Source organism: Dendrobates tinctorius, unplaced genomic scaffold, assembly GCF_039654945.1.
Source record: "Dendrobates tinctorius isolate UK_male_01 unplaced genomic scaffold, ASM3965494v1 ptg000120l, whole genome shotgun sequence".
NCBI lineage: Eukaryota > Metazoa > Chordata > Amphibia > Anura > Dendrobatidae > Dendrobates > Dendrobates tinctorius.
This window is the reverse complement of record NW_027361788.1, coordinates 12934358-12954066: the sequence shown is the minus strand read 5'-3', so window position 1 is coordinate 12954066 and position 19709 is coordinate 12934358. Positions and strand designations below refer to the sequence as shown.

Sequence of the window (19709 nt, the reverse complement as noted above, 5' to 3'; positions counted from 1 at the left end):
CTTCCCCCCTCCCGACCTGGATGTGCAAGTAAAGAAAGGGTTTATTTTCATTCCAATATCTGTGTCCCATTGACTTGCATGGGTTTCCGGTATCGGAATCAGCGATACCCAATATTTTTGGGGTGTCGGTCCGATCCGATATCGGAAGGTATCGCTCAACACTAATTATGGGGTTTGTTTTTTTTAATGTGTGCACATTCTACCAATTTTTTTCTCCTATGTGATTGAAGGCTAAATTTTCACTACTTTTCTTTGGTGCTGGAGAACATCCCTTTTGGACCATTGAGAACTATTTGACTTGGAAGACAGACCAGGGTATACTCCGTGCACCAAACCCAGACCACGGACTGTCCACCCTGGAAGTCTCCACGGAAACTTATCCCTAACACAAAAGTGGTGAGCTGAATTGAAACCTTCTCTAATTTTTTAAGAATAATAGTGGGTACATTAATTGTCGATTGTGAGTCAGAAGGATGCTATTTAATGCCTGAAGCAATGGAAAAGGACAGGTCTCGTTCATTTCAAGCTCTGAGAAACGAATGAGGCAAGCATGTATTTTGACTTGAGGTGGAGAATACATCATACAGTAAACAGTTGATGTGTCAGAAGAAGTAACATGGACATTCGTAAGGATCTGAGTGACTTTGACATGAGAAAAGTTGTGATGGCTAGATGACTGGGTCAAAGCATCGCCAAAACGGCAAGTCTCATGGGATGTTCCCGGTATTCCTTACCATCAAGGATCTTTGTAAAGACAACCGTTAAATCAGTGGCAGCATCATGGGCATCAAGGCTCATCGATGTGTGTGGGGAGCGACAAGTAGCCCATCTGGTCCAATCACACAGAAGAGACTATAGAACAAAATTGTTGCATAGACCAAGTCAGCACATCCCAGCTATAGGGCTGTGTAGCCACAAACTGGTCAAAATGCTCATGGTGACCCTTATCTAATGCCAAATCTCTCAACATTGGGCAAATGAGCATCAGAACTGGAGCAATAGAAGTTGGCCTGGTTTGATTACATTTTCTTTCACATTACGTGGGTGCATCACTTACCTGGAGAAGAGATGGAACGAGGATGCACTATGGGTAGAAGGTCAATGGAGGCTGTGAGGCTCTGAGCAATATTTTGCAGGCAAACCTTGTGTTATGGCATTCATGTGGATGCGACTGACATGAAAAACTCACAAAAAAAACATTGAACAGACCAAGTAAACTCCTTTTTGACAACTGCATTTCCTAAGGATGCTTTAACATTGTGTTCCGGAACTCGTTCGATGGCCCCGTCGAGGCCGATGTCTGAACAAATGCGTCGATGGGGCCATAGAGTATAATAGTGTTGTCAAAGCCAATGTGCACTCTGCCGTGAATCATTTTCAAGCGTGTACATCTCAGACACCGGAGGCTCAGATGTAGAAGACCCAGTTACAATACCAGTTCTAAGAAACTTTTTGGTAACTAGTACTGTCTGCGTGTCCCATGATGCCAAGAAAAGGTACTTATACCAAATATTTATTTGGCAATAGGCAATATTATCTAGAGGACTTGTCCTTGTGTCAAAAGTGGTCAAGATTTACTCTGTATTATTCAGGGGAGCAGCGGGAATAGAATAACTTTTTTGCTTTATTTTAACTCCACCATAAGGTTTCAGAGTTTTTAGTGCAAATATTTATGGTCTTAATAAGAGGAAATGTCTCACAGGACCCTCTGGGGCAGGTCTTTAGGCTGCTCTGCATTATTACCCAGAGAGCAACACCCCCAAGGTACAGATCTAAAAATTAGAACTAAATAGAAAGAACCATATCTCAGGAAACGTAAGTCGGGTTACGAAAAAAGAAAACTAATACTCAGAGGAGCAGCAGGAATAACATAAAAGCAAAAACTGGGCATGTTTATCTGGTGACGGGTACGCTTTAAAATAGAACTATAGAATCCTCTTAGGAACAGAAGGGGTTACTGCAGTCAAGTGGGAGAATGTATGTCATACGCAAACCTCCCGGAGCTGAATTGCAAGGAGGCAACTGGATCCGAGCACAACACAAAGATGTCGAGTACTCGCTAATTAGCTCTTAAAAAGACACAAATTAGATATGCGTGGCTAACAGCAATTATAATCAAGAGGAATCTCCAGCCATTTGGGAACAGAAGAAACAAAGGAGTAAAGAAAAGCAAGGAGGGAGAACGGTGAGGGAAAAAGGCAGGAAATATGGGTCACATTCTTTCTTTTACTACATGTGAGACATATTGTTCTTTTTGCTATAAGCACTGGATTTGCTGCTACCCTCATAGAAAATACACAGTTATCTTTATTTTGTTAGTTGTCATCTTTAGCTATGCTGCATCATTCATGAGCAAATACACAATAATGTGTATTGTTAACACTTTCAATTAAAAAAAAAAAAAAAAACACGATTTTTAGATGTGTGTCCACCTAGAGAAGCTTACATTGCACCTTTAGCGGCTTATTTCTGCTAATGTGTGCTTGTGCATCTGAAAGTTCAGAGTTCTGTGTGAGTTTTCTATCTTATTTACTATGCTGCGCAGGAATTTTTTTTTGCGAGAAAAATGCAATTTAGATATATTCTCAGGAATAAATAAACAAGCTTTAAGTGAAAAAATATGTGGGCAGGTGTGACAGAAGAGCATATCTCACAATTTTTCAGCCTTAATGTAAATTTTCCTGAACTGAAGCCCCTAGAGTCCCATTTCATTGTACCCATAAAGTAGGATGTCAACAAAAGTGCCCCACAAACACTGTATGATACCCACACACGGTATTGTGACCCCAACACAGTATGATCCCCCAAATGTACCCCCATACAGTCCTCAATGCAGTACAATAGCCCACACCTCTCCAAACTGTAGAATGGTCCTCATTAGCCCTCCAGTCTAATGGCCCCCACACAAACCTTCACACTGTATAACTGCTTACATACAGTATAATGGCCCCCCATAGCATTCCATGAAGTATAAAGACTCCCACATTGCCCTCCAAATATACTAATAGCCCTCATATAGTAAAATGGACGCCATATTCCTCCATTTATTGCAGCCCATAATTCTCCAAATAGTACCCTCCCCACAGTCCTCCATACAGTATACTTCCCTCCTCATAGTCTCCATACAGTATACTGCACTCCCCATAGTCCTCCATACAGTATAATACATTCCCCATAATCCTCCATACAGTATAATGCACTCCCCATAGTCCTCCATACAGTATAATGCACTCCCCATAGTCCTCCATACAGTATAATGCACTCCCCATAGTCCTCCATACAGTATAATGCTCTCCCCATAGTCCTCCATACAGTATAATGCACTCTCCATAGTCCATACAGTATAATGCACTCCCCATAGTCCTCCATACAGTATAATGCACTCCCCATAGTCCTCCATACAGTATAATGCACTCCCCATAGTCCTCCATACAGTATAATGCACTCTCCATAGTCCATACAGTATAATGCACTCCCCATAGTCCTCTATACAGCATAATATACTCCCCATAGTCCTCTATACAATATACTGCATTCCCCATAGTCAATACAGTATATTGCACTTCCCATAGTCCTCTATACATTATTATGGCCATTACAATGTACTCTTTGATTAAAAAAAACAAAAAAAAAAAACACCAATATTAATAATAATAATCTTTATTTTTATGTAGCGCTAACATATTCCGCAGCGCTTTACAGTTTGCACACATCATCATCACTGTCCCCGATGGGGCTCACAATCTAATTTCCCCATCAGTATGTTTTTGGAGTATTCACCTCTCTCCCTCATTCCTCCGCTGCTCTGGTCTCTGCAGCATGAGTTTTTAAGTGCCCACACATCTCAGGTCAGCGGGAGTCATGTAACGACGCACCCTCTGTGCTCACACCGAGACATCAGACACCGTGGAATAATGATGGAGGGAGCTGGTGCTCCCTCTTTCACCACAGCCTGTAACTGTATCAGTATCCAGGATGTAGGTACAGTTGAACTTGTGATGACTGGTGGGGACGTGTTGGGGATGGTGCCGGCGTCAGCGCCAGACCCATCGACTCTCAGGCCCCATAGCCTGCCACATTATCAGTACATATATCAATTTATTTGATTAATAATTATTTGAATTCCTCCTTTTCCCAAAGTTAATAAGGGAAATAAAAGCAGATATTTTGTGTTGACCCATCTTTAAGAGTCCAATGAAAATTATTTAAACACCTTAAAAAAAAAGAAAGAAATTGCCATTTAGATGCCGCAGATTTCTCAAAAAATGTAATAATAAAAAAAATTATCGAAATGTCATATGTACCCCAAAGGGATCAGATTACAGCACAGTAAAGAGGTTTCATTTTCAATTAAGATTCAAGTTATTCTACATTTTTTGCTACATTTTCTTAGTAGGAGGCTTTAAACGAGTAATCAAGATATGGCACAGGAGACTTCTAAAAAGTATTTTTGGGATATGCAGGAGGAATTAGTGGCTTATATACAGGTTGATGGAATGGGGTAATTGAGGGGTTAACAGTGGTGGCTTTTGTTTATAATGGGAAAACCTGGCGATTGCTGTTGTCATATATAAAGATTAAGCTAACAGTTTAAATATCGCTCGTTTTCGCCTTACCTCTTTTTCGATTTCTGCCAGAGACTTGATTGTAATCCCCAAGAGATCAACCTGCTGCATCTGAAACAAAGAAACCTCTTTCTGATTAACCAGAATTTAAGAGGTTCAATTAAAAAAAATAAAATTGGAATCTTTATATTTCAAAAAAAGAACAAAGTGTATTACATCATTTTCTTAACACAAATTACGATCAGTACAACAATCTCTTCTGATATGAAATTATGGCCAAAGACAATGCATAGCAATTCTACTGCTGCCCACACGAGGGCAGCAAAACCAAAGGAATTGATGACAATGTCTCAGAAAACATTCAGATTCTTCAACAATGTATTGCAACATATGAAATATTGTATTTGTATTATGTATTAAAAATTATATAAAATAGGAGAAATGAAACTATGTAAATGACTTTTTTAGAATAAAATAAAAATATGTAAAATTTAAAAATGTAACAAAAAGCATACTAAACAAAAAATTAAAATATGCAAAATTATATTATATACGTATACATACACTTGTTTTTATTTCCATATTGTATACTTTCTTAAAACTTGAATTTTTAAAATTATATATTTCATGGTCTTAAAAAAAAATATTTATATACATACCGCTTAAAACAAAAATTTTAAAAAGCAAAACAAAATCGGTTTTAAAATAAGAACTTAAAACATACAAATCCTCTCCCTTACACTTACACAGCAGTAGAATAATATACAAATATTTATTCATTTTCTAACATAAGTAAACATGTAAAACTAAAGAACATGTGTTTTGGTGTGATTTTTTGTTAACAATTGTTTTTATATTTTTTTGGGGGGGGGGGGGGTTGTATTTTTTAATTTTATTATTTTAAAAAATATATATTTAAAATTGACCAACATTGTGGAAATATTCGGTTATTGATTCTTTAAAACAATATTTGCAAAGTAAAAAAATAAATTAATTGGTAAACTAAAAAATTAATTAAAAAAATAAAACCGTAATAACAGTAATAAAATAATACTAAGAATAAAAATACTAATACTAAAAATAATATTACTATTATTATAAACATTCCATAAGCTAGTAAAGAAGTGGTACTTAATCATAGGAGCAGAACAATTATTAATAATTTGTGCCAATGCATTTCCTATCACAGTGATTGGAATAATGGCTAGTAGTCCAGATCCACCTATATACATAGCATGAATCTAAGGGATGAGCTGCAGGGGCTGCATGTACAGACCGCCCTGAAAGAACGATGATGGCACTCATATTACCGGACATGCCATTTTATATTAAGATGATAATAACTTACATTCCCATCGAGCTGTTCTACCTGAAATATCTCTGGAAAGTTAATCAACTTTTCCGATATCTAGTCGTCCATAAATGGTGATTATTGATCTGGACAATAGAACTTTATGAACGTAATTATTTATACAGATTGCGAATGGATAATCTGACAGCAGGAATTAATATGAACTTTCTATCCAGTTCTAATGGAGAGAAAAGTTTCATCGGTTCTGACACTGTAATTACTTTAGCGTTTTCTCAGTAGAAAGGGGCTGCCTGAGATTACAAGAAAGGGTCCTACCTGCTTTCCTGAGAGCGTCACTCTTGTTAATTGGCGAGGTCTGTCCTGGCAGCTAAAGGGCTATTCTCATCTGGGGCATTTAGGATAATAATTGGTGCTAGTTCGAGAGGTGGGGTCTGCGTCTACTTTGAGAATGGGGTCCAGTCTAACGCCACTGTGAAAGCAGAAGAAGCTGCGCATGTGCAGCTCGCTACAATCCCCTTCTATAAAGTAGCAAAGCATGAGCTGCTTCTGTTTTTAACCTTTCATACAAGTCAATAGTCCCAGCTGCCACATCTCTAACGACAGCAGCAGGACCCTATTCTAGGGGTTGGGAGCACGTCCCATATTTACGCTATATATTGTGAATATGCCATAAATGTCTAACAAAGTAACACCACTTTAAAAGGGGGTTGTCCTCTTCTTTTTTTTTTCCTTACTTGATAAAAATAATTTTTGTAATTCAGTTCCATTATAAATTTTGCACCGTTAGACTTGTACAGGTTCTTTGGGCCTCTGCGCATTCAAACTTTGATGTGGTCTGTGGTCATAAATCAGCCGAGAGAAGCACCGAAAAAAAAAAGAATTTGAATCTTCCATTGAACTATCAGAATGAGCTCACTGCTGGATCCTCAGTTAACTCTTTCTGAAGCCAGCAAGTAACACAGTGTATAGAAGGCAAACTGTAGAAAATTTTGATTGAAACCCAATTGCAAATATTATATTTACGCAAAAATACATCCACTTAAGTTATTTAATTATCCTCAAAAAGGTGGACAACCAATGGGATGTAGATGCAAAATTAAACAGTCTATAAAGAAAAGAGGCGCAGTTTCTGGAAAGAAAGCAGACATTTTCTTATAATCTTAGATTTCCCATTTTAATAGTGACCCGGAGGATCAATGCAGAAAGATAAAATGAATGAACTGGCAATAAACCGATCGGTCAGACTATAGCGTGGACTGTACACTCACCACCGCCTCTGACGCACAGGCAAACTTCTCGGAAATCATAAAAGGAACGCCATCCATTGCTGAAAGAGAGAAACAAAGGAGAAAGTGAAAAGAAAAAAAAATCTAATAAAAAATTATCAGGGCTGCAATCATTTATAAACGATATCACTTTCTGTAATCAACACAGCAAAAGAATTAAGACTTTTTTTTATATTTGTGCTGCTGCCTTCGATACATTTCTCAAAACCCTATAAAGCCCCGACGCGCGTTTGCGTGACAACCCAGATACGGTTCTGACGGCTATTCATAGAAATGTTTCCTGTTAGCCGGGGGTCTGCGCGGAGTCGCTCTCATCTGGGCGTCTGTCACATATGAGTTAGGGCAGCGCCGCGCGGCATAACAAGCACTCTCCGTGTCACCTGCAGTCATTAAAGCTGAAGCCACTTCATCTGGGCGTTCTGCCACTGTATGGCATACAAGAACGCGAGCCCATGCCAAGGGCTCAGCAGTGTAATTAGCATCCTCCTAAACAAACGAGTTTCCACACAGCTGTAATTAAGCAAGCTTGTAATTAAGTAGATGCCCTTTATCATACAGATCATGCTTAAAAACGCTTTGAAGAATGGATGTGTTATTAATGCGATAATGTCAAATCACAGACATTCACCAGGGCTGTCAGCGGGTTCTCCCCTCCGCAGATTACAAAACACATTCCGCGCAGAAATATGGAAACTACATCAATGTTACATTTAATTACTTTATGGTAGGATTAGCAAACACTAAAGTCGCACGTTTCCAAAGAGAGTTATTAATATGGACCAAGCTCGCAGGTTTCTCGGCCTGTCTATCACAAATGTGGGGGAGAACATACAGAGGGGGTGGGCTAGAGCCGAGTGCCCCCCCACAATCATGCGCCACATAATAGAACATGTGCCACCAGATGAGCAGTCCGTATACGACGCTCTGATCCTCACAACACCTGAAAAGGAAAGAGCTCGTCAGAAAGTCACCTACTGCTGAAATGAGGTTTAAAAGTGCAAATATATATATATATTTCTGACCACTATGTCTGATATTAGACTTCTACTTCCCTTTTTTTTAACCCTGATTCAAACCCTAACTTTTTTTTTTTTTTTCATATACGTCATCTGGGTATAAAAGTTACAGTGAAGGAAGGGGGTGGAGGTGAGCTGTGACATCACCTATTGTGAATGGTGGATCCTGTGTTATCAACTGTATATAGAGGTGTTCCACTTCATTGGAAGCTAAATTTTGGTGCATTTTTATTAACTTTTTAATGAAATGCAGGGAATTTGGGCTAAAAATATTTTTTTTTTTACAATTTGGTTTCAGTAAAAAAAAAATTTAAACATTTGCCTTCTATTATAGCCTTCTGTGTTGTACATCCATTGCAGACTGCACAAGGAGCTATCCAAGAATCCATCAGTAAGCTCTCTCTGACAGTTATGAGAGTTTGCAATTCTTTTACCTGTTTTTCTGGATGCCTCTTAGGTTTTTGAAAAAACTAAATAAAATTAATAATAAGAAGGGGGGGTAACTTTTTTTAAATGGACCTCTGAAGTTCAATTATGGGGCATCAGAAGTTTTTTGGGGAGAAACCTATTGTTGCAGAAAAATCTCTGAATATTTTGACATATGGCAAACTAAGGTGTTGGAAATTGGGCACCCAAAAGAAATGAGATTTCTGCCTTCTGCCTTTGTGCTGAGAAAACAACACCTATTGTTTTGTCTGGCATTTGGAGACCGCGCAGGAAAGAGCGCTCACCCGGCGGATCACTCAGCCGACACATAAATTGAACTGCCTGCATGGATGGCTAAATTCTGCCTGAAATGATAATAAAATACTATATTAATATGGAAATTATCCTGCTGTTACCGAACGCTGATTAGTATATAAATTACACCTGATTACATATTACAAGCAAGTAAACACAAACCGCGTGTATAATGAATTACGGGAGAGAATGCAAGAACTCCAGTCCAGAAACCCCTCCTGCTTCCTTCATCCATCTGCTTTGTTAGTACACCACTGTATATATGGCCAACATATGGAAGGCAGAGCATGACAAGAAAGAAGATGGAATGACTAAGGTGATATATTCATTTTTTCCCTCCTTAAAGGGATCATGCAGTCAGAAAAAAAAAGTCTTTAAAACAAAGTTATCCATGTTGAAAACATTGTTTAAGGAGGCATCTCCAGTCTATTGTTTACTAAGGTTAACGTGGCTGCTGTAAAGTTATGCTGTTAACAGCAGCTCGGGCAAGATGGCTGCTCCCACAAACAAAATATCAAATGAAAAAAAAAACCAAAAAACTGCCAACAGAAAATAAATACCGTATATGTTTAATAAAAAAGAATAAATAAAATTATACACACACACGCCTACCAACAAGTTCTGGATATTTGGCTTTCGGGTGAAATTTCAGGATGGTCCTAAAATACCCTCTAACCTTTTCAGGGGAACTCAATGTGATGTCTCTAAACTTTTGGATGCCCGTGTTCAACTGTTCAATGTTTCACTTCTTTTTGCATAACTTTCTGCTCTTTAACAAGGAGCTTAAAGGCACAATTCACAACAGGTGTTTGATCCATGAATTGGCCAATAAATTTCAGTGGTCAGTTATAATTGGTATTTAATAGCCCTCCTCATCATACTGTTCACATTCTGACATCATGAGACCAAGATGACACTTAACCATTGATGGCCAGGACCTCGCCATTGCGAAGTTTCAAGCAGAATGTTCTCAAACAGAGAAGCAAGATGTAACAGATACAGAGACAGGAAAAGTCACAGAAAGGCAGAGACGTCGATGTCCTTTGGCCGCATCCCACTGATGACCGCTTCATTGTGAACAATGCATTTTAGAATCGGATGATAAATGTCGCACAACTCCACACACATTTAAAGGCACCCAAGTGTCACGTCAGACCATTCGAAACCATTTACATCAGCGAGGTCTGCGTGCTAAACGGTAAGGTGCAAGAGTACCTGACCACATTACCAAACCAGGGATCATATACACTGGACGAGGAACCAGGGGTCTCAGTGCTGTCCACTGATGAAAGTCCATTCACGCTAAACAAAAAAGATGGCCACCAACAATGTTGGAGACATCATTGAGAGAGTTATGCATCAGCCACTGTAGTCACCAGACAAGTGTTTGGTGGAGGTGATGGTGTTAGTGTGGGCAGGTGGGTCTAGTCAATACAGAACTGCCCTACACTTTGTGACAAGCCCCTACTACTGGAACATCATTAATCCAGTCATTGTTCCTCTGTACGAACAACACAGACCTAATTTCATCTTCATGGATGGCCTGCACTTTCTCCAGAAAACCAATGGGATCAGTTGAGTCGCCATGTAGGGACTTGTAACTCTGTACCCCAGAACCTCAATGACCTGAGGGCCGTCCTTCAAGAAGAGTTGGACGCCATGCCTCAGCAGACAATAAATCCACTTGTGAACAGCGTCATTGAGCATCAATTACATCTTGACAAGGCCACAGGACAAGTTATTGAGACATTGACATTTTTTGTTGGGGTACATTCACCACTGTTGGGGATATAAATGTAGCAAGACTGCACAGAAGAAGTCCAACTCATCTGCAGGATTTTACACATGTTGATCCTTTGACCAAACATCTTCTGATGAATGCACATCCGGTGGGGAAACGCGTCGAGATGTAACTGAAAAGAACATGTTGACTGAAGTATCATGGCGCAGTTCTAACTATTATATTTCTACATCTATAATTTCATCTTAATCATGATGTTGGATCTATTTACTTTTTCAGCTTGCTTACAGTGGGTTTTTTTGGCATACATATATCAGTACCTTATCTTTGATCCTATGTACACCTTTTAAATAAGATACAGTGGGTATGAAAGTGTTCAGACCCCTTTAAATGTTTCACTCTGTTTCTTTGCAGCCATGTGGTAAATTCCAAAGTGTTCATTTTTTTTTCTCATTAAATGTACACTCTGCACCCCATCTTCACTGAAAAAAAAAAAAACAAATGTAGAAATTTTTGCTAATTTATTAAAAAAGAAAAAACTGAAGTATCACATGGTCATAAGTATTCAGAACCTTTGCTCAGTATTGAGTAGATTCACTTTTTTGAGCTAGTACAGCCATGAGTCTTCTTGGGAATGATGCAACAAGTTTTTCACACCTGGATTTGGGGGATCCTCTGCCATATATGTTTTTTTAGCAAACTCTACGCAGATTTTCATGTCTGGCACTGAGGAGAGGCTTCCGTTGGGCCACTCTGCCATAAAGGCCCAACTGGTGGAGGGCTGCAGTGATAGTTGACTTTGTGGAACTTTCTCCTATCTCCCTACTGCATCTGTGGAGCTCAACCGCAGTGATCTTGGGGTTCTTCTTTACCTCTCTCACCAAGGCTCTTCTCCCACGATTGCTCAGTTTGGCTCGACGGCCAGGTCTAGGAAGACTTTTGGTGGTCCCAAACTTCTTCCATTTAAGGATTATGGAGGCCACTGTGCTCTTAGGAACCTTGAGTACTGCAGAAATTCTTTTGTAACCTTGACCAGATGTGTACCTTGCCACAATTCTGTCTCTGAGCTCCTTGGCCAGTTCCTTTGATCTCATGATTCTCATTTGGTCTGACATGAACTGTGAGGTCTTATATAGACAGGTGTGTGTCTTTACAAATCAAGTCCTATCAGTTTAATTAAACACAGCTGGACTTCAATGAAGGAGTAGAGCCATCTCAAGGAGGATCACAAGGAAATGGACAGCATGTGACTTAAATATGAGTGTCTGAGCAAAGGGTCTGAATACTTATGACCATGTGATATTTCATCTTTTCTTTTTTAATAGATTTGCAAACATTTCTACATTTGTTTTTTTTTCAGTCAAGATGGGGTGCAGAGTGTACATTAATGAGAAAAAAAATGAACTTTTTCAACTTTACCAAATGGCTGCAATGAAACAGAGAAAAATTTAAAGGGGTCTGAATACTTTCCATACCCACTGTATATACTGTGTTGGAACCCATAAGAGATGGGCTATACATACACAATCATAAGTTTACTGAGTACCTACCCTAACAGAGTTGTTAGAGACCTATTGTTGCCAGCAACCGTATAGTGGCATCTGTTAGGTATTGACTTTGCAGGATAAATCTATTAGGCACATATTTGTATCCTATTACTTGAGGACGTTGTTATACTGTAGTATGAACAATATCTTTTTCACCCTTATGCCAGATTTTCTTGGCTGCCCCATATATAGGATTAGTGGGATTAGGGACATCTAGGAAAACGGAGGGATAGATGACGTCTCTATCAGCTATGTTATGTTAGAGTTGGAAGGGACCTCAAGGGTCATCGTGTCAAACCCCCTGCCCAATGCAAGAGTCACTAAAGGCCCCTTTACATTTACAGTTGTGGCCAAAAGTATTGATACCCCTGCAATTCTGTCAGATAATACTCAGTTTCTTCCTGAAAATGATTGCAAACACAAATTCTTTGGTATTATCTTCATTTAATTTGTCTTAAATGAATAAACACAAAAGAGAATGAAGCAAAACATTGATCATTTTACACAAAACTCCAAAAATGGGCCAGACAAAAGTATTGGCACCCTCAGCCTAATACTTGGTTGCACAACCTTTAGCCAAAATAACTGCGACCAACCGCTTCCGGTAACCATCAATGAGTTTCTTACAATGCTCTGCTGGAACTTTAGACCATTCTTCTTTGGCAAACTGCTCCAGGTCCCTGATATTTGAAGGGTGCCTTCTCCAAACTGCCATTTTTAGATCTCTCCACAGGTGTTTTATGGGATTCAGGTCTGGACTCATTGCTGGCCACCTTAGAAGTCTTCAGTGCTTTCTCTCAAACCATTTTCTAGAGCTTTTTGAAGTGTGTTTTGGGTCATTGTCCTGCTGGAAGACCCATGCTTTCTCACACTGGGACCTACATTATGCTGCAAAATTTGTTGGAAGTCTTCTGACTTCATAATGCCATGCACACGGTCAAGCAGTCCAGTGCCAGAGGCAGCAAAGCAATCCCAAAACATCAGGGAACCTCCGCCATGTTTGACTGTAGGGACCGTGTTCTTTTCTTTGAATGCCTCTTTTTTTTCTCCTGTAAACTCTATGTTGATGCCTTTGCCCAAAATGCTCTACTTTTGTCTCATCTGACCAGAGAACATTCTTCCAAAACTTTTTAGGCTTTTTCAGGTAAGTTTTGGCAAACTCCAGCCTGGCTTTTTTATGTCTCGGGGTAAGAAGTGGGGTTCTCCTACCATACAGTCCCTTTTCATTCAGATGCCGACGGATAGTACGGGTTGACACTGTTGTACCCTTGGACTGCAGGGCAGCTTGAACTTGTTTGGATGTTAGTCGAGGTTCTTTATCCAACATCCGCACAATCTTGCGTTGAAATCTCTTGTCAATTTTTCTTTTCCGTCCACATCTAGGGAGGTTAGCCACAGTGCCATGGGCTTTAAACTTCTTGATGACACTGCGCACGGTAGACACAGGAACATTCAGGTCTTTGGAGATGGACTTGTAGCCTTGAGATTGCTCATGCTTCCTCACAATTTGGTTTCTCAAGTCCTCAGACAGTTCTTTGGTCTTCTTTCTTTTCTCCATGCTCAATGTGGTACACACAAGGACACAGGACAGTGGTTGAGTCAACTTTAATCCATGTCAACTGGCTGCAAGTGTGATTTAGTTATTGCCAACACCTGTTAGGTGCCACAGGTAAGTAACAGGTGCTGTTAATTACACAAATTAGAGAAGCATCACATGATTTTTCGAACAGTGCCAATACTTTTGTCCACCCTCTTTTTTATGTTGGGTGTGGAATTATATCCAATTTGGCTTTAGGACAATTCTTTTTGTGTTTTTTTTCATTTAAGACAAATTAAATGAAGATAATACCAAAGAATTATTTGTGCAATCATTTTCAGGAAGAAACTGAGTATTATCTGACAGAATTGCAGGGGTGTCAATACTTTTGGCCACAACTGTAGCGATGCACCAGCGATCCCGACCATGATACAACCCGGTCAGGATCGCTGGTGCATCGCTAAATGGTCGCTAGTGAGCTGCCACACAGGCAGATCTCACGGCGATGTAGCGACGCAGCAGCGGTCGTTACTTACCTTTCAGACGCAGCGATCCTGACGTCCTCCCGCCCGCGTTGCTCGTCGACGCCAGCAGGAAGCGCCCAACGAGAAAAGGAGCTGCGCGATCAGCGACAGACAGCGGGGGAGCCGGTCGAAGGCTAGTATCACACATAGCGATATCGCTAGTGATAGCGCTGCTGCGTCACAAAATCGGTGACGCTTTAGCGATATCGCTATGTGTAAAGGCCCCTTTAACCATCTAAGACAGATGTCTGTCCAGCCTCTGTTTGAAGACTTCCACTGAAGGAGAACTTATCACCTCACGTAGCAGCCTGTTCCACTCATTGATCACCCCCACTGTCAAAAAATGTTTTGTAATATCTAATCTCTGGTCCTGCAGCTCAGCCTCATTCACTTGAAAGGGACAGAGAAGAGAAACCAGACAGTGGGGCCCTTTAGGGTCTTTGGTGATATTGCCTCTCAATTAGATCAGATGAGTATTGGGTGTGGTGATACTTCATAGATGGGGGTTAAATGCACCAAATAAAAATCTGTCTGCACATGGGTTGCTAATAAAAAGCATAAAATGAAATTGTCTCATTAGGGTAACCGGTAATCAAGAACAATTTTTCTGAGGAAACCTTATTTCCCAATAAACTTAGAATCTGAGCAAGCTGCCAATCACCCATTTGTTTGCTCGGGGAGATAATTTTGAAGCTTGTTTAAAAAAATGTTTTTAAAAATTGTTCTCGGCAGCACTTCTTCCTATGTAAACAGGAGACGTGCTGCCTAGAAAAATGACAGTCTAGTCGTACAGAACGATTACGTGTGCATTGGAAGTACCGTTTTCTAGCCATTCACTGATCGGCACACATTTAGCCAGTCGGCGATCGTTTAACAGCCAGGGTTGACAAATGCAAATTAGTCATTACATTTAGCAACCAATCAGAGCTTTCATTTTTGATTGGTGGCTATGGGCAACAAGGGGTGGTTTTGATTGATGATGCCTACTCGGTCGACGGAAATCAAAAGATTTAATCAATCGGCATCGCTATGGCACACGGTCCTAAGCGGACTGTGAGTACGAGATTCTGCGCGCTGATCTAATAATAAAGTCACAAGTTAATGAGCAGCCTTGTATGGAATTTGCATATATTTAAATGCATTTTAAGTAAATTGAGCATCAGAGTTCTCCTGATCCAAAGAGTGAAATTTAATAAGTCATCCAAAAAAAAATCTCGTAATTTTTCCTGCTAATTAACGAATTCTGTTAGCGCTGGCCCCAATAAAAATAACAGCTCAACATGCGCAAATGTTCAATTGTCTGGCATTGCAGCTATTAGGATAATTGAGCCTTGTAATTAAGATAATACTCAGTCCCTGAAGCCAATTAACGAGACAACAATTAGTCCCGTTCGTTAATGCAAATCAAAGATTTTTCTCTTTATTACTGGAGCAGTTGCCGAGCCCTGGAGGAAAAGCCAAAGTGTTTGCACCAATCTCGAGAAAGGTTACACTATTCTGCTATTAATGCAGACCTTGTCAGGGCGTAATTAGTTATGATTAATCAATAGCAGGATGAATTCATCCGTCTTATTCTACAGGACCTGACCCCTCATATTCGTTGCCTGTAAAGCATCAAGTATACAGACAGGATCTGATCCTTACACCATAAATAATATGCCATAAACAGGAGAGGTACGTCATATTCGGAGAATTCTCCAAGACTCTAGATATGGTAATACTGTGATGCTTGAAAGTTTGAGATCCCTTCAGAATTTTCCATATTTCTGCATAAATTTGACTTAAATTTTCATCAATTTTTCATACAAGCCCTGAAGTACATAAAAGGGCACCAAACCAAACCAAGGAGTCAAAAATATTAGACTGTCAATTTTTTTTAATCAAGGTCCAATAGCACGTCTAAGAGTAGCAAAAGCATGTGAACCTTTGTTTTTAGTATCTGGTGACCCCCCTTCTGTACCAATAAATTCATCTAAATGTAAACTGATCAGTCCAGTACTTCTACAATCATGTATTGGGAAGTAAACCGAAAAAAATGATCAGACTTTGATAGATCCCTGCTCGTTACGTAAAACACGTCACCCACTCAAACCGATGGTCGTCCCATTGATTTAAAAACACCAAACTTTAATTTCACCTTAAAAATTATCTGTTAAGATTCAAGGTTCACATACTTTTGCCACACCAGAAATGTGATATTGGATCCTTTTCCTCATTTAAAAAAAGGTCTAATATTTTTGACTCATTTGTTTGGCTGCCTTTCTCTAGTTTTAGAATTTTTAGGTCAAATTTATGCAGAAATGTGTACATTTCTGAAGGGTTCACAAACTATTAGGCACCACTGTAAATGTCAATAGCTCTTCGGTTTATGAATGGTAGAATTATAGGGGAGACTGGGGGCGGCATTGTAAAGGAGGAACATGAAGGGTTAAATTATTGTGAGAGGTGGACATAATGAAGGGAGACAAATGTCTGATGACTATATGGCAAGAGGACGACAATTCCTGGGCTGGCACCTTTATTTTGGGCATTTTTGTATGACGTTCACATCCTCGTTTCAGGCCGACGAAACAGAATTTGAGGGTGTTGTATGTAGCATACAAATCCTGGTGAATTAGAACCTTAAGGTCACCATACACAATTAACTAACGCTGGCTGAACCCACAGATATTAGAGTAGGCCAAACCTTGTCGATAAGTATGGGGGGCCTCTGATTGTCCCCTGATATCAGGGGATAGAAGGATCCAGCATGTTTGATCTCGGACATTCAATCCTTCGGTTCTTGGTCAGATAATCTGCCGTCAGAGTGGCAGCAGCTCAGACAGCAAAGGAGTGCTCTGGCCGGCATGTGTCCTCACAATCTCCAAACTAGTTGGTTATCTCCATACTTTTTGATGAGCATAAAAACGGTTACATGCGGGTGAGATTTATGAAATTGTGGGGAAAAACAACCCAAAACATGTCTTTGCATCCCATAAGAACCAATCACAACACAGCTTTCATTTTGTATTGCACTTTTGAAAAATGAAAGATGCACTGTGATTGGTTGCTATGGAGGAAAAAAAAAATATGAAAAACGTGTTGGAGGAAAAAAACCATTGTGAACAAGTGTTTCCAGGACAGTTTTTTTCCCCAATCACTGGGAAATGATTTTTAAGCTTGCTTAAAAATCACCGTTTCATTCCCCAGCAGGACTTGGCACCTGTCCACACTGCTAAAAGCACCAATACCTGGTTTACATACAACAGTATCACTGTGCTTGATTGGTCAGCAAACTCGCCTGACCTTAACCCCATAGAGAATCTATGGGGTATTGTCAAGAGGAAGATGAGAGACACCAGACCCAACAATGCAGACGAGCTGAAGGCTACTATCAAAGCAACCTGGGCTATCATAACACCTCAGCAGTGCCACAGGCTGATCGTCTTCATGCCACGCCGCATTGATGCAGTAATTGATGCCAAAGGAGCCCAGACCAAGTACTGAGTACATTTACTTAACATACATATCAGTAGGCCAACATTTCACATCTTAAAATAATTTTTTCAAGCTAGTGTTATAAAGTATTCTAATTTACTGAGATAATGACTTTTGGGTTTTCATTGGCTGTAATCAAATTAACTTTGATGACATTCTAATTTTGTGAGATGCACCTGTATGTGCCATCTCTCCTGAGTTCTGGGCAACCATTAACCCAGTTTTAATAATTATTTACTTTGCTGCCTTTTAGTCCCTATTGCATTCTTGGAGACAAACAGGTTTTTTTTAAAGATATATGTCCCAGCAGGTCAAATAATAGCCCATGCAATCCACATATGCAAAGGAATCAAACCATATATATCAATAAGTCAAGTTAATATACTGAGAAATGCCACAGGAAAAAAAAAATATTGAACACATGAACAAAGAGGAGCTAAAAGCCATGGAGACTTATGACACCAGCGGATATCTACCAATAAGTAGAAAGCTATCCTGCCACTTAGTGAAAAATAATATCAGCTGGTTTAACTTATGGCCTATAAAAAGAGGTCAGTACCAAGGTGCCACACAAGAAACATCTCATGATGGGTAAAACCAGTGAGCTGTCTCAAGACCTTTGCAACATTATTGTTGTGAAACATACTGATGGCATTGGTTACAAAAAAATTCTAAACTACTGAATGTTGCAGTGAGCACTGTTGGTAGTGGAACCTTCCGAAATGGGAAAGAACATAATTTCACCATAAACCGTCCACGTGCTCCTAGTAAGATTTCAGACAGAGGGGTGAAATTTTGCACCCCGAGTATAAGTGTGGTGGAATCATGGCTTACGGAACCAAGAGGGCCCCTAATCTTGGTCATTGATCGGTCAGGATGCTACTCGAAAAACCAAAAATGTCCTGAAAGCTGAAATCCTCAGGCTGGCTGAGTGTAATTATGTTCCTCAGATTTCACTCCAAAAGCATTATTTGTCAAAAAGTGTCACAGCAATTAGCTATTAAAAATCAGTGTAACATTACCCTGTTTTAGGAACATGCTTTTGTGGCAGTTCCTAATAGAAGTATAACAGCATCTCCGCTTACACTCGTGAGTGCCACCATCTGCACAGGTCTCCTGTTCTCAAAATGGCCACTGATTGAAGAGCATGTGACCATAGCCTCCTCCAATTTAAAAACACTACACATGAAAAGCTGTTTTTTCAATTTGAGGAGCCGGATGGACTAGTCGGATCACATGCTCCTCCATCAGAAGCCATCTTTGCTATTACCAAAGCCTCATCATATTAAGCCATCACAAATAACTACTGCGTGTATTCATGATACATAGAACATAAATAGTAACTTATGGATGCATACTGTGAGTATGAAATAGGAAACACAGAGGTTTTCTTTCCTCCCCGATAACAGCAAGGTGCTCACACCAAAGTCAAACAAGAGACTGGTATAATTAACATAAGTTCGTTATTAGAGAAAAAACAAAAACAAAACAAACAAAAAAGTTATGAGGTTCAAGAAACTCAACAGTTAATATTGGTCAATTTAGAAAAGAATTTAACTTTTTTTTAGCTCCTTCTGCCATTCGAGATGTTTAAAAAAAATAAAAATTATATACATATATATATATATATATATATATACACACAGTACAGACCAAAAGTTTGGACACACCTTCTCATTCAAAGAGTTTTCTTTAATTTCATGACTATGAAAATTGTAGTAGATTCACTCTGAAGGCATCAAAACTATGAATTAACACATGTGGAATTATATATTTAACAAAAAAGTGTGAAACAACTGAAAATACTGTATGTCTTATATTCTAGGTTCTTCAAAGTAGCCACCTTTTGCTTTGATTAGTGCTTTGCACACTCTTGGCATTCTCTTGATGAGCTTCAAGAGGTAGTCACCGGAAATGGTTTTCACTTCACAGGTGTGCCCTGTCAGGTTTAATAAGTGGGAAA

General features: G+C 39.5%; 1 protein-coding gene across 4 annotated transcripts in view; it reads right to left on the bottom strand.

Annotated features, from left to right (window-relative positions):
* MVB12B (multivesicular body subunit 12B) overlaps window positions 1-19709 on the bottom strand; it is a 156898-nt gene that overhangs the window by 20170 nt on the left and 117019 nt on the right. For 3 of the 4 annotated variants that reach the window (XM_073590757.1, XM_073590759.1, XM_073590760.1), the window contains 2 exons: window positions 7146-7204; window positions 4617-4697 (listed from right to left, as the gene is read on the bottom strand). In XM_073590757.1, coding sequence (XP_073446858.1) covers window positions 4617-4697; window positions 7146-7204 — 140 coding nt within the window. The remainder of the gene's footprint in view (window positions 1-4616; window positions 4698-7145; window positions 7205-19709) is intronic. The other variant, XM_073590758.1, reaches the window with a different exon arrangement.